The sequence below is a fragment of the Camellia sinensis genome, chromosome 1, assembly GCF_055761805.1.
Source record: "Camellia sinensis isolate YWXY chromosome 1, ASM5576180v1, whole genome shotgun sequence".
Classification (NCBI taxonomy): Eukaryota; Viridiplantae; Streptophyta; class Magnoliopsida; order Ericales; family Theaceae; genus Camellia; species Camellia sinensis.
The window spans coordinates 130921189-130934808 of NC_138961.1; the positions used below are offsets into that span (position 1 = coordinate 130921189).

General features: G+C 36.3%; 1 protein-coding gene across 2 annotated transcripts; it reads right to left on the minus strand.

The window, feature by feature from the left end:
• Nucleotides 1-1568: 1568 nt before the first annotated feature.
• LOC114285931 (uncharacterized) lies at nucleotides 1569-12478 on the minus strand. Of its 2 annotated transcripts, none has more exons than XM_028229035.2 (7): nucleotides 12057-12478; nucleotides 11864-11951; nucleotides 11099-11609; nucleotides 7796-7987; nucleotides 4077-4106; nucleotides 2757-3866; nucleotides 1569-2391 (listed from the first exon to the last, which is right to left on the minus strand). In XM_028229035.2, the coding sequence occupies exons 3-7, from the start codon at nucleotides 11537-11539 to the stop codon at nucleotides 1840-1842; spliced, it is 2325 nt and encodes a 774-aa protein (XP_028084836.2). In that variant the 5' UTR covers nucleotides 11540-11609; nucleotides 11864-11951; nucleotides 12057-12478; the 3' UTR covers nucleotides 1569-1839. The 2 variants fall into 2 exon arrangements, with proteins under 2 accessions (XP_028084836.2, XP_082740454.1); XM_082884328.1 differs by having other exon boundaries at nucleotides 11099-11631; nucleotides 12057-12320.
• Nucleotides 12479-13620: the final 1142 nt, after the last annotated feature.

Below are 13620 nucleotides of genomic sequence, written 5' to 3' on the forward strand. Positions count from 1 at the left end.
AGTTCATTATTAATTCACGAAGGGTTATGATTTCATTTTCTTTCCAAAAAAAAAAAACAAATTTCCTTATTTTCAAATCCACACTACTCCAATCATTTTCTAAAACTCCATTCTCTTCATTTAATTAAAAACCACATCCTTGATGCCAAAGCCATAACCCAACCCCACTCAACATGATTAATCCAAACAATTTCAATTCCATGGTTACTTCTCCCTTTTAGATATGAACACAATTACACAATCCATATTAACAAATTACAAAAGATTATTCAACTCTCTCCCTTTTAAATCCATTAAGTCAACAATATTAAATTAGTGTTTTCCTCCCTCTCAACATAAACATGTTAAACTACTCTCCAATTAACCCAAACAACAACCAACTAAACAACTTCAATCACAAATATCAAACCTAGATCCATTTTCATAACTTTCAAGGAAACCCATAATGAATATGATTTTTATGTAATAAAATCTACCACATGTCTATCTACAGATGAGGTATTGAAAAGGACCAAAGAAATCCCTACCACTTGAAGCGAAGAGGAGACAACCCAAAAATCCCTAGCGACGAAACCACGAATTACTTCGATCAAAAGGAAGCCCTTGACGAGATCTACAATCTTTCTCAAAGAAACAAAGTGAAAAGATAGCTCTAATGTGAGTAGATCTAAAGATCTAAGTAAAAAAGTTGAGTTTAGAGAGAAAGAGAGAGAGAATGGAGACTCACGGTGTAGAGATGAAAAAAGAGAGAGAGAGAAAAAAAAATAATGAAAAAAGTGTGTTTGGAACCTATTTATAGTAGTAGAATAATAGTCCCAGAGTCAATGAAAAGAATAAGTCAATACCTCCAAAAAATAGGGCCCAAACCGTACCCAAAAAACTGAAATTTACTCAAAGGGTTCGACCCTCAAGACAGTGGTATCGACACTCAAGAAGAAATGTTGAAACCCTAATGTGTGCAGCAAACAAGAGTCCTAGTTTGGTTTTCAAATTTTTGTTGTTTGTTGCATCTTTTACAAAACTCATCCTTAAATTACATGCTCATCAATGATACTCAAATTTTAAATGAATTAAAGATAGGAAATTATGCCATTCATACATTTTTCTATATAATATCACAATGGAAAATGTCTCGTAATTCAAATTTTATGGCTCAAAAGTGGCTCAAATGGCCAAAACGTTTATGTTGTTCTGTACTCAAAACGACGTCGTTTTGACCATTTGAGCCACTTTTGAATCACAAAATTTGAGCTACGTAACATTGTCGTATCACAATAAGGACTAAAGGTGGTTACTGAGTGGTACATAACATCCACCGTTGTTTGGCAAAATTTATTGTAACTTAAAAATAAAAATAAAAATAAAAGGCATAAAAAATAAATAAATAAAATTTAAACTCACTTTCACAGAAGTCAACTTTCTGAGCTTACTTTCAAGTTTTTTCAGCTGAAAAAACAAATAAAAGTGAAACCCTAAAAAATTCACCAAACAATTTATATGTCAGACTACTTTTCATCACAAAAAAATTCTGCTGCCAAAAATTCCCAAAAGCAGATATGGTGAACACATTGGACTCTCACTAACAAAATCAATTCATCTTGATTTTTGTACACTAGTTCAGTGTTGATACATAGGCACCAACTACATAATTCAATAAGTTTCAAGAGCGCACATCAAAAGGGGTCAACGTGTTACAAGGACAACCTTCCTGTTTTATCATAGAAAATGCAAAAACTTGAGATGGAAAGTTTAATACTCTCTGCTCAAAATAATGAGCCCTAATAAACTTTTCAGCCTCAACAACAACAAAGCGAAACAAACCAGAGTAGCAAAGATCATTCACAAATTCTTCTCTATGAAGTCCCAAACTCTCTCCTCCATGTAAATTCGGTCCTGGAGCCGGCGAGGCATGTGACGCTCATCGGGGAAAATTAACAATTCATAAGGCTTTCCAGTTGCCACAAGTGCATTCACAAGCCTTGCAGTGTGTCTAAAATGCACGTTTTCATCAATCATGCCATGCACGAGTAACAACTTGCCTTTGATCTTGTCCACATGGTGCATCACTGAGCTCAACTTGTAACCTTCTCTATTCTCAGAGGGCAAACCCATATACTTTTCTGTGTAAAATGTGTCATACCCGTCCCATGATGTAACAGGGGCCCCAGAAACAGCACAGCTGAAGATGTCAGGAAACCTGGCTAAACTCATGGCTGAGAGATATCCACCATAGCTCCATCCATACAAGCCAATATGGCCAACTTTTGCTAGCCCTTGCTTGATGAGCCATTCAGCTCCAATCACCTGATCCCCAGCATCAATGTGACCAAAGTTGTACTTGAGTGAGCCTTCAAACTTAAGCCCACGACGAGCAGTTCCTCTGTTATCTAACTGTAAAAAATGCAAAGCAGTTGGGATGAAGACCGAGTTGATTCTTTCTTTTCCTTTTCCAATTAACTTATAGGGAGTACACTGGAGAATTGATATCAAAGTGAACTATTCTACTGTGCCAGCAGCAATAAAGACATCAAATTATATTTATAAAATCGAAATGCCAAAATTGTTGGATTCACATTTCAATCAGACTACTAGTTGCTAAGACAGTACACAAAATGCATGGAGGCCCAAAAAGGACAGGCTTGCATAATTAGGGTGCCTGTGGAAGCAGCTTCAAGAAAGAAACATCCCAAGTAAATTTGTAAACTGAAGTTTTAGTGAAGATAGTAAGAATCTAAGATATTGGGTTCAGTAGATACCTTCCATACTAAGATGCCTTTGCTCCTGAGATACTGAGCTCTCATATCAACAGTGTTTGTCCAAGAATCACAAACAAGCTGCACACTTGGACCACCATATACATTAATCAAGGTTTTGTATGGTGGAGGTCCAAACTTTGTTACATTAGGTTTGTATAATGCCCCATATAAAATAGTCCCATCATTTGCTTGAATTTGAAAAATCTCTGGAGGCTCAAGTTGAAGCCTTTTGAATCTTGGAATTGTGAACGGTTGTTCGTACAGAGGCATTATTAAGCTTCCATCCTGCAAAGAGCAAATCAAAATTCTAGGTGGAGAATCCAAGGAATCATGAATATCCACAAATCTCTGCATTTGATGATCAAGAACAACTATGTGTCTTCCTTTCCCATTAGTCAATCTCTGCGGCGCCTGCAGGGGATCGCTCCCATCTGGGAACAATTCAGCACAATAAAGATGAGATTCCAAAGGCCCGTCTCGAGTGCCAGTGAAATATACAAATCCTGCAGCCTCATTTACACCAGTAATTTGCTCAACCATCCAATCACCTTCGGTTAAAGGTCCCAAGCGAGCTCCATTCGTATCATGCAGATAAAGGTGTCTGAATCCAGTTCTCTCACTGGCCCAAATAAACCCCCCAGATAATTTGGTGAGTCCTTTGTCTAAAGGAGTGAAACAATCATGCAGATTAATCCACGTGTCTAGTTCTTCGACCATTATAACTTTTCTTTGACCAGTTTTGATATCAAACCTGAGGATTGTAAGTTTAGAATGTGATCTGTTCAAAACCTGAGCAATAAGAATATTTCCATGCATCCAATTTACTCTTGCCAAATATTCCTCATCATTATTTGTTTGATCCTTTTCTCCACAGTGAAGATCCATCCAAGTTACAGGTCCTCCAGTGGAACAAATCACCCCAAGGCGGACCTTGACATTTGAAGCCCCTGCAAAGGGATAAGCATGGTCTTCCTGGGCCTCAGGACCAACTGTACTTTTACCCTGGTGCATGATTCTAAATAGTGGTATCTCAGATGAATCAACTTCTGTGAATGCTATAAATTTGCTGTCCAGAGACCACCAATATCCATTCTTTCGATCCATCTCTTCCTACAGTCAGTATAACACCAAAGCATGAAATATGAATTAGACATACAATGTATTGATTAAAGAATCATTTTATTAGTAATTTTACAATGCTTTGAGTAGAAAAAAATTGCTTTGATTCTTCTGATGATGATGAAATGCAAGATTAGTGCTTGCAATATGTTAAACAAAAGTTGTACGAACACTGCAAGAAAGAGAGACTCATAATCTCACCTGGGCTATGTATTCAGCAAGACCATGAACCTGAAATATAAAACAAGAAATTAATTCCATATTCCAGAAGGAATTCTTAAGTTCATCATAAGCTTAGAATCATAATTGTCTAATCTACCTCAGAATATATCAAACTCAACCAACACCACAAACATGCCATCACAAAAGTCATGAGTTACAAATATATTAAAGTGTTGTCAGTATCTTAGGATTCACGATGCGTAGCATCAATACGTATCTTAATTTAAATATATCTTACGATATATATACAATAATATGCATCGTGATACTTAAATTCATCTTATGATACATATACAATAATATGCAATACATCAATACATGACATGATACATACAATATATGAGTACTTAAATTTCTTTACCAAACCAAGCCTTAAGTCCCCTCAAATGGGGTCGGCTATATGAATCCTTCTTCTCCACGCGGCTTTACCAAAGGCCATTTCGTTAGTCAAATTAAATAGATCCATATCTCTATTTACAACGCTAGCCAATGTTAATCTAGGCTTACCCAGTCCCCTACCACTTTCATCTACCGTCACTGCATCGCATCTCTTCACTATTACCTTTGTTGGTCTCCGTTGAATATGACGGAACCATCTCAATTGATTCTCTCTCAACTTATCTTCTATCGGTGCTACTCCTACCCATTCTCGAATACACTCAATCCTAATTCTGTCTTGTCTAGTCTTGCCACACATCCACCTTAGCATCCTCATCTCAGCCACATTCATCTTATCTACATGTTGTTTCTTGGTTGCCCAACACTCCGTGTCCCATACAACATCGCTGGTTTAATAGTCATTCTATAGAACTTACCTTTTAGTCTAGTGAATATTCGTTTATCGCACTGTACCCCAGACACGCTTCTCTACTTATACCATCCCGCCTTAATCCTATGGGCCACATCCGCATCAATCTCTCCTGCTATTGTGATAATCAACCCTAAATAATGAAAATATTCACTTTTAGGCAGTTTTTGGTTCTCAATCTTCACTTCTCCTCTGCTTTCATTGTTACTGTTACTAAATTTACACTTCATATACTCTGTCTTAGTTCTACTTATCTGGAATCTTTTAGATTCAAGTACTTTTCTCCAAATCTCCAACTTTGTGTTAACTCCTTCTCTAGTCTCATCCACTAGCATGATATCGTCTGCAAAAAGCACACACTATGGCACGTCATCCTGAATATTTCTCGTCAACTCATCCATAACTAAAGCAAAAAGATAAGGACTTAAGGTAGATCCTTGGCGTAACCCTACAGTAATAGGAAATTCATTTGTCTCTCCAGCAAGCGATCTAATAGTGGTCACCCCCCTTCAAACATGTCCCTAATTACATCAATGTAACCTTTTGTCACCTCTTTCTTCTCTAGCACCCATCATATTATATCTCGAGGTACTCTATCATATGCTTTCTCAAGGTCGATAAACACCATATGAATGTCTCTTTTCTTTTCTATATACTTTTCTATCACTCTCCTCAAAAGATAGATCGCTTCCATTGTTGACCTGCCAAGCATAAACCCAAATTGATTCTTTGACACCTCTGTTATATCTCGCAATCAGCGTTCCATCATCCTCTCCCACACTTTCATTATATGACACATTAGCTTGATTCTTCTATAGTTATTGCAATTTAGGACATCTCCTTTATTCTTATAAATTGGCACTAAAATATTCTTCCTCCACTCATCTGGCATGTTCCTAGTCAACAAAATTTTGTTAAACAACCTAGTCAACTAAGCAATCCCCTTTTTATCCAAACACTTCCAAGCTTCAATGGGGATATCACCAAGTCCTAAAGCCTTATTTGATTTCATCTTCTTAAATACAATCTCCACTTCAAAGTTCCTAATCTTGCGATAGAACCTATAGTCTTGATTTATCGTATTATTAGCTATTTGCTTCTCTATTGACGTACCTCCATATTTCTCATTTAATAGTTTCTCAAAATAATTCTTCCATCTTTCCTTAATCTCTTCATCCTTCACCAATGCCTTAGAATACTCACTTTTGATGCACTTAACTAGATTAAAATCACTTATTTTCCTCTCCCATATGTTAGCAAGTTTGTGTACCCTCTTCTCTCCCTCCTTACTATCTAGTCTAGTGTATAGGTCATTATAAGTTTTCAACTTAGCTTCTCTCTCTACTTTCTTTACCTCCTTATTAGCCAATCTATAGCTCTTAAGATTTTCTTCAGTTCTATCATTCTCTCCCTTTTTAAAGCACTCTTCTTTTGCCTTAACTACCGCTTAAACCTTTTCCCTCCACCACCAAGTTTCCCTAGAGTTGGGTCCCGTTCCTTTCGACTCTCCAAGCACTTCCTTTGAGATTCTTCTCATACAATGGCTATCAAGTTCCACATAGTGTTAGCATCATCTTCCAAGTCCCAAGTACGTTCCTTATTCATTCTATTCTTAAATATTTATAGTTTATCCCCTTTTAAGTCCCACCATCTTATCCTACGACGTCCACCATCCTTCCTAACTTGGTATTGCCCTTTAAAACATAAATCTACTACCAAAATCCTATGTTGAGAGGCCCGGCTCTCTCCAGGAATCACCTTATAATCATTGCATTTTAGGCGGTCCACTTTTCTCACTAAGAAGTAATCTATTTGGCTCTTCACTGACCCAAGGTTATCAAATGCTTCTCCCTTTTCTTATACATAGTATTGGCCACCACCCACCACCAGGTCAGAAGCCAATGCGAAATCTAAGATATTCTCTCTAGCCTCATTCCTGTCAGCAAAACTGTACCCACCATGCACCCTTTCAAAGCCTAATTTATTTATGCCTACATGGCCATTAAAATCTCCACCTATAACTAGGTTCTCTCCTACGGATATCTCCTATAAGATCTCATCTATTTGCTCCCAAAAATCCCTCTTAGTCTGATCATCTAATCCTACTTGAGGGGTGTATGCACTAATAACGTTCACTATATTCCTTCCAATAACTAGTTTAACTAACATAATCATATCCCTTTTGCTAATGACCGCTACTACATTCTTTACCAGATCCTTGGCAATTAGGATTCCTACATCATTCCTGCGTCTATCCTTACCACTATAATACATTTTAAAGCCGGTATCCTCAATTTGCCTAACTTTCTCAGTTTCTTGTACGCAAGTTATACTAACTGTCCTCCTAATCATAACATCTACCAATTCCATCGTCTTACCAATTAAGGTTCCTATATTCCAAGTGGCTACCCTAAACCTATAGTCTTGAACTAACTTCTTTACCTGCACTCGTCCAGAAAATGCGGGAACCTTTGCCTATTTTTCACCGCACCCAGGTGTCGATGCGGCGCCCCTTGCTCACTTTTCAAAAATGGAGCTAACTCGCAAATCTTTGGATCTAATTAGCATGTCATTCATGCTAAAGAGAAGAACAACAATGTCAAAATGATTGAAGTCTTCTCACTCAGACCCTTAATCTTTTAAATATTCACAAAAAGGCTAGTGGTTGAAAAGAGAATAATTCCATCAATGAAACAGATCAGACAATAAATTACCAGGAACAAAAACAAATGGGCCTAATGGTTGAATTTTATGACCATCACAGAACCAGATATGCACATCACTTAAGAGAGTCTCATAGGCATCACCACTTTATAATGCTATAGATAGCATCTGATGTATGGAAAATAATCAATTCATGAAGCAAGGAAACCGGGAAACTAAAGCTTACCAAAACATTTCCGTCAGCGCCAAATGTCAACTGCTTTGACTCGTTGTACAACAGGTTTAACACATGCAACTCATAATTCTTCACATAAGCAAGCATGGTACCATCAGGTGAAAGATGTGGATCAACAATTGGAGAGCACGATGCACTTATAAGCTTAAGCTCTGGTTGTAAAGAAAGATCTTGAAAATAAATCTGTCCACATATACAAAAATAAGTTCATAAAACAATAACAGTAAAATAGTGTAGAACCTAAAATAGTTAATTTCTCAGCCAGCAAAAGATAGGGAAAAGGACCTAGGGGTATTCAGTGGCAAATAATAGTTAACCATTTTCAGTTAAAATCCCAATCATAGATAAGTTCTAGCCTTGTCTGTTGCAAGGCTTCCTCTTTCACTTGGAGAGGCTTACTAGTAAAGGGACTGGTTGGAAGGATTGACAGAAGAAATAAAAGTGGGACAGGCCCAGAGATCATAAAGGATGGGATGGGATGGGATGAAAATTATAGATACAAATGCAGGTAAGTCCGTGAAAATAATCAAAATATGTAACTACTAAGCAGTAACCGTACTTTATGTGGAACCCATATACATATTTGGGATGAAAAAACAGAATGTTAACAGATAGAAATGTTTGAACCTCCACCCTGCTCACGAGTTGACTATTCTAGTATTACAAATAAATAAATAAATAGTAGGAAGAAGAAGAAACCTTCTATCCTAAGAAAATGTCTGCGTTCAAAAGGGCATGACCAACTACTTGAGGTTGTCACTGGATTTATAAATTTGAAATGAATTGATTTCGATTTCATCAACCAGGATTACAACTTAAGTCTAAATTTCACAAGATCCATGTAGGATTTGAGAGCTGTCTATTGGTGGATTTGAAAGAAAGAGGTTATAATTCCATTATTACAACAGCAATCCTCATATACAATAATGAATTTTGAGTCCAATCCCCAAACCCAAATCTACTCCTTGTATGCAAACATGTTTTTGAGCTCAGTAGACAACAGTAGGATTCAAATGGAAAGTATACCAGCTCATCTTTTTACAAGGTAATCAAATTCAGACTTCAGATTAACATAATACAAATTGAGTAGTACGTTTTATTATTGATTCATTTCAATTTGAGTAAAAAGCTATCCTTTGACCAGGAATTCTTATTTAGACTCAAATCAATACAAATAGTAACCATTGAAATTTTAGAAACTTGACAGAAACTATCAACTTCGAAAAAATTCTGGTAGTTGTGACAGATTTGTGAAGATAAAGTTTTCCTTTGCAATGCAAGGCTTAGGCTCATATAGCATAGTAGTAAGAAAAAGGCTTGGCATTATAAAGGAATAAGATTTAAGTACAAAAATAGAATTGAATGGAATGAAAAAACATCCCAGAAAACCAATACTTGCTGCATGTAAAAGATGCACATGTACAAAATTTCCCAATGCACATGCATGACATATTTGACATGCACATAAACTTTTAAAATTAGCATTGAAGATAACATCTCAATGTCTCATAATCTTTTAAAAATGCAATTTCACATAAAAATGACAGGGATCTAAAGGGAGAGGGAGAGAGAATGTGAGCTAAGTACTTGTATGCATATGTAAGATGTAGCATGTATGAAGGACAATAAACTAGAATGTTTGTCTCTGTTGCTCAAAAAAAAAAATGTTGCAGTATGTATGCTATGATTAGGGAAATTTAAAACAAGCATCCGGTTCATTTTTATTTTTATTTCATTATGTCAGAAGCTTGCTTACGAAAGTATCCGAAAGGGGAACAGAATTCACTTGTTTCTTAAAGTTGTTATACATTGAGGATTCTTTGTACATGATAACCACATTTAGTAAAAGTTTAGCTTTTGATTGATGTACCCCTCAGATATGAGGACAGCAAACTATAAATTTTTTTCTCAAAGATGACCAAACTTGGTTTGCAACTTGAGTAAGTTGCCAAAAGGCCCAAAACTGCATATGAGGGAACTGGGGCTAAGGGGAAGAACGGGAAATTTTTACCCTCCCTGAACATATTTCTATCATTTATATAATTGCTTGTTTGTTTTCTCCACCTATTTTCACAGGTCAATAATTGTCTGATTACCATCCTCCAAATCATTTGTTTTTAATATGTATTTTTCTAATCTTTGCCTCGGTCGGTACACATTGTTCTTATGGTTGTTGATACCCTATGAAGCACGAGTACGGGTACGAGTACAGGTCGGAGTGTTGGTACGATACGGTAAAATTAAAAAAAAATAAGGTACAGATATGATTTGGTACGCTTGTAAAAAAATATTTATTTTTAATTTAGAGTAATGCAAAAATTAATTAAATGATTTAATTTATTAAGGTCCAACGTATAATTAACATTTAATGTCAAAAGTAAAGGTATATATCAAAATTAAATGTCAATATATTAAATAACTTACAAATCATAACTTAATTTTAAAATTATGCTAAGCATAAAACAAAAAATAAAAAAGAAATCTAGTGAAAGGAGTTTTATCTCTGTAGTAGAAGAAAATATTGTTTCAACTAAGGTACGGTATGACTTAGGTATATACTAAGTACATTTGGGTACGCCAAAAATTAAGAAGAAAAAATTTGAATACATATTTCGTATATCCGGTACATTTGTAGAAGTACCATAGTACCATACGCTGATAAGTACCCGGTACGGGTACGGCATGTTTTTTGAAGTGTCCATGCATCATATTTGATACCAAATAAGACAAACAAATCTGTTCTTGCCTTCTTGGCCATTCTAAACTCAATACATGTTTGATTATTGGCATTATGATTCTGCAGTAGAATGAACAATGTTCATACACAAACAAAAGGATATTAAAAAACTAGAATACCACATCAAGTGAAGAAAATGTCATTTAAAGGCTTTCTGTGCAGATTTACAAATAACTTCTTCAACAAATACAAAACTAGTAAGATTTTCCACATCTAGAATAACCAGATCTAATACCTACCTTGGAAATTTGTCCTGTTGGCAGTAGAAAATTCAAATATAATTGCCATTCATCAAATTTTCCTAGAAGTAATCATGGTATTTCCCATTAGTATATGCATTCACATATCATAGAACTGTACAACTATTATCAGGGTGAAGCCAATTCCAATGAATGGTTTCCTCTCACTCCCTAATAATGCAGACATTTAACAAGCAATGCCAGAGAAAGAAGTTCAAAAGTCAAGAAATAGAACAATTCAAAGATAGAATAATGACATTTCATTAAAATGACAAAAGGCTAAAAATATTGATTAATATCAGAGACAGAGAAACAAACCCCAGCAGGCAATGGCACCATGATTGTCTTCTTCTTCGAGTTCATCTTCACCCATTCATACCGTGTTACCCCAAGCCCACGCTCCCTCAACCTCTCCCTCCTCAGCTTCTCTTCTGCCGATATGTTACTCTCATCAAGCCCACCATCAGGAGGGCTGAAAAACAACTCGTGCTTACATGTTTTGAGATCAAATGTGAACACTTTCCTATTCAAACTGTAATCAGGACTAAACAAATAGGTTATCAAACTATCATCAGGACTGAAACTGATGGAATTCGGTGCACCATAACCGGGCAATGGATACTGCACTATCTCTTCAACAGGAAAAAGAATGCAATCGTCAAGATTCTTTGAAACAGTGGTATCGGTAACTGGCATCTCGCGAGGGAACGATCTTGAACGCTTCAAGTTCTTCCTTTCCTCCGTCTCAGTGGATTGCATTACAAATAAATGACCAGGACTGAATCAAATTACACACAGTGTCGTGCGAACCCGCAAACAAATCAAGAATCTGACCAAAACAAATCAAGAATCTAATCAAATGTGACTGAAACTAAGAACACCAACAAAGTAGAACTAATCAAAGCCTCTGTTTGGTTGCCAAGAAAATGTGCAGGTAACCAAAAATTCTAGTTATATGAATAAACTGAAGCCGACACTACTGTTTGACTTTGGTTATGGTATAATGATTCAATATTTTCTTTTCTTTTCTTCAATTTTCCTTCTCTTTCTAGGAAGTTAAGCTGAGAGATGAGAACAAAATACCAGTTAAGAAACTCCACAGATTAGTCGAACAAGAACAGAAGCCTGATTGCCAGATATGATCCGCTTCGTCTGATTTGGGACCAGAGATCTACAAAAATAAAAATCTAGAATAACCAGGGGACTAGCAAACATAGCTCAATTCAATTATATAGATACATATACAGACACAGATAGATACACAAAGACATCGAACCTGACAAGGGTCATGATTTGACCGGCCATGCAAGCGAAAAGAGAGAGATCGGATTTATAGATTCCTGGAAAATATTTTTCGTGAGGATTTTAGGGAATGCGACATGGGTTCGGAAAACGAATCGGAGAATCGATTCGATGTTTGAGAGAGGACGTATTGATCTTTGATTCTTCTACTTTATGGAAAATTTGAAATTTAAGGTTCGCAAGTACACGAGAAACAAGGTTGTATTCCTATACGGTGAAGACCGTACACACACACCCCTCAAAGAATCTACCATGTGGATTTTATAACTTAAAAAAAAAAATCTAAAAAAAAAAAATATATCAATAAATCTCATATTTCGGTCTTGTGTTTCATATGGTCTCAAATGTTTTCTTATTAACAATGTAATCCTTTTGACTGGTTGTTTACTAATTTGCAATTGATCAAACTATTATCAAAAATTGTTAATGTAATTATGAGAGTAAGGGTGCGTGTGTTTCACGTTACCAAAAAAAACGTAATAGTACTCTTTTAATGTTTCGAAGTATAGGCGAAGTAGATGTGCGTGTGCAAACATGGCGTGTGAGTGTGATTTGGCCCATTTTTGAAGTGTGAAGTCATGTAGTGGGGCCCATAGTGACCCGCTTGCCCTTATACATTTTGAACCAATCCATTCAATTACACTCGTTTCGAAATTAGGTGTTCCAACACGAACCGCATTACAAAAAAATTGGGTGGGGGATAATCCAACAATTGGAAACATTAGAAGTTCAATTTGGGAACAGGGAACGTTCCAAAAGTGATGGAACCTTACGTCATCTTGGTTGTGGTTTCCCGTAATTCAAATTTCAAATTCATGTGATTGCGTCCCACAATCGAGATTAAGTGAGAATTTTAGGAATGTTTAGTTGGATTGGTTACGGATAGATTGTTTTGATTTTTAGGGTTTTTTGGTTATGGGAAACCCTAGTTTGAGTAGATTAGGTGAATTTGTTGTGACCGTAGACGAGCAGAGTGGTGGGGCATCACCGTAGCCGAACAGAGATTTGCAAAATGTCTACAAAACATAAGTGTTCTGTATTTGTCTTAATGGTGTGTGTAAGTGTGTGAACTGTGTGTGTTTCAGACTTTGGGGTTGCCTTGTGTGTGTTGTGATTTGATTATTGTTCTTAGAAATGTATGTGTAGTGTTGTATATGTTTCATATGTGATGTGTGTGTGTTGTCAATCGTGTATATGTTATTGTAATGATGTTTACGTTTTGAATGTGAGGGACCACATGTATGCGTTCACGCTTTTGTTTTGTTGTATGGTTTGTGGTGAGGGGTTTGATGGCTGGAATGTATATGTTAATGTTAACACGATGCTGTCTGGGGTCATGTAACACAGAAGGGATATTCTAAATGTCGTATTTGTGTTGTTGGGTTTTATGTGAAAATAAGGCTCAATGTGTTTAGCGTATAACTCAAAAATGTTGCAATGTGCAATTTATCATGAGGTTGGCCTATTGTGCGAAGGGGGTATGTGGGGGAATGTGTGTTTGCATGTACGTTGTCCATTATTGACACGTGATAACGTAA

What these genes read in the sequence shown, in the direction of transcription:
- LOC114285931 (XM_028229035.2), bottom strand. Translation starts at nt 11,539, where the DNA reads ATGCAATCCACTGAGACGGAGGAAAGGAAGAACTTGAAGCGTTCAAGA. An exon ending in TGGTGCCATTGCCTGCTGGG is followed by an intron (nt 7,988 to 11,098) that starts GTTTGTTTCTCT and finishes ATATGTGGACAG; the next exon opens with ATTTATTTTCAAGATCTTTC. An exon ending in AAGGCATCTTAGTATGGAAG is followed by an intron (nt 2,392 to 2,756) that starts GTATCTACTGAA and finishes CATTTTTTACAG; the next exon opens with TTAGATAACAGAGGAACTGC.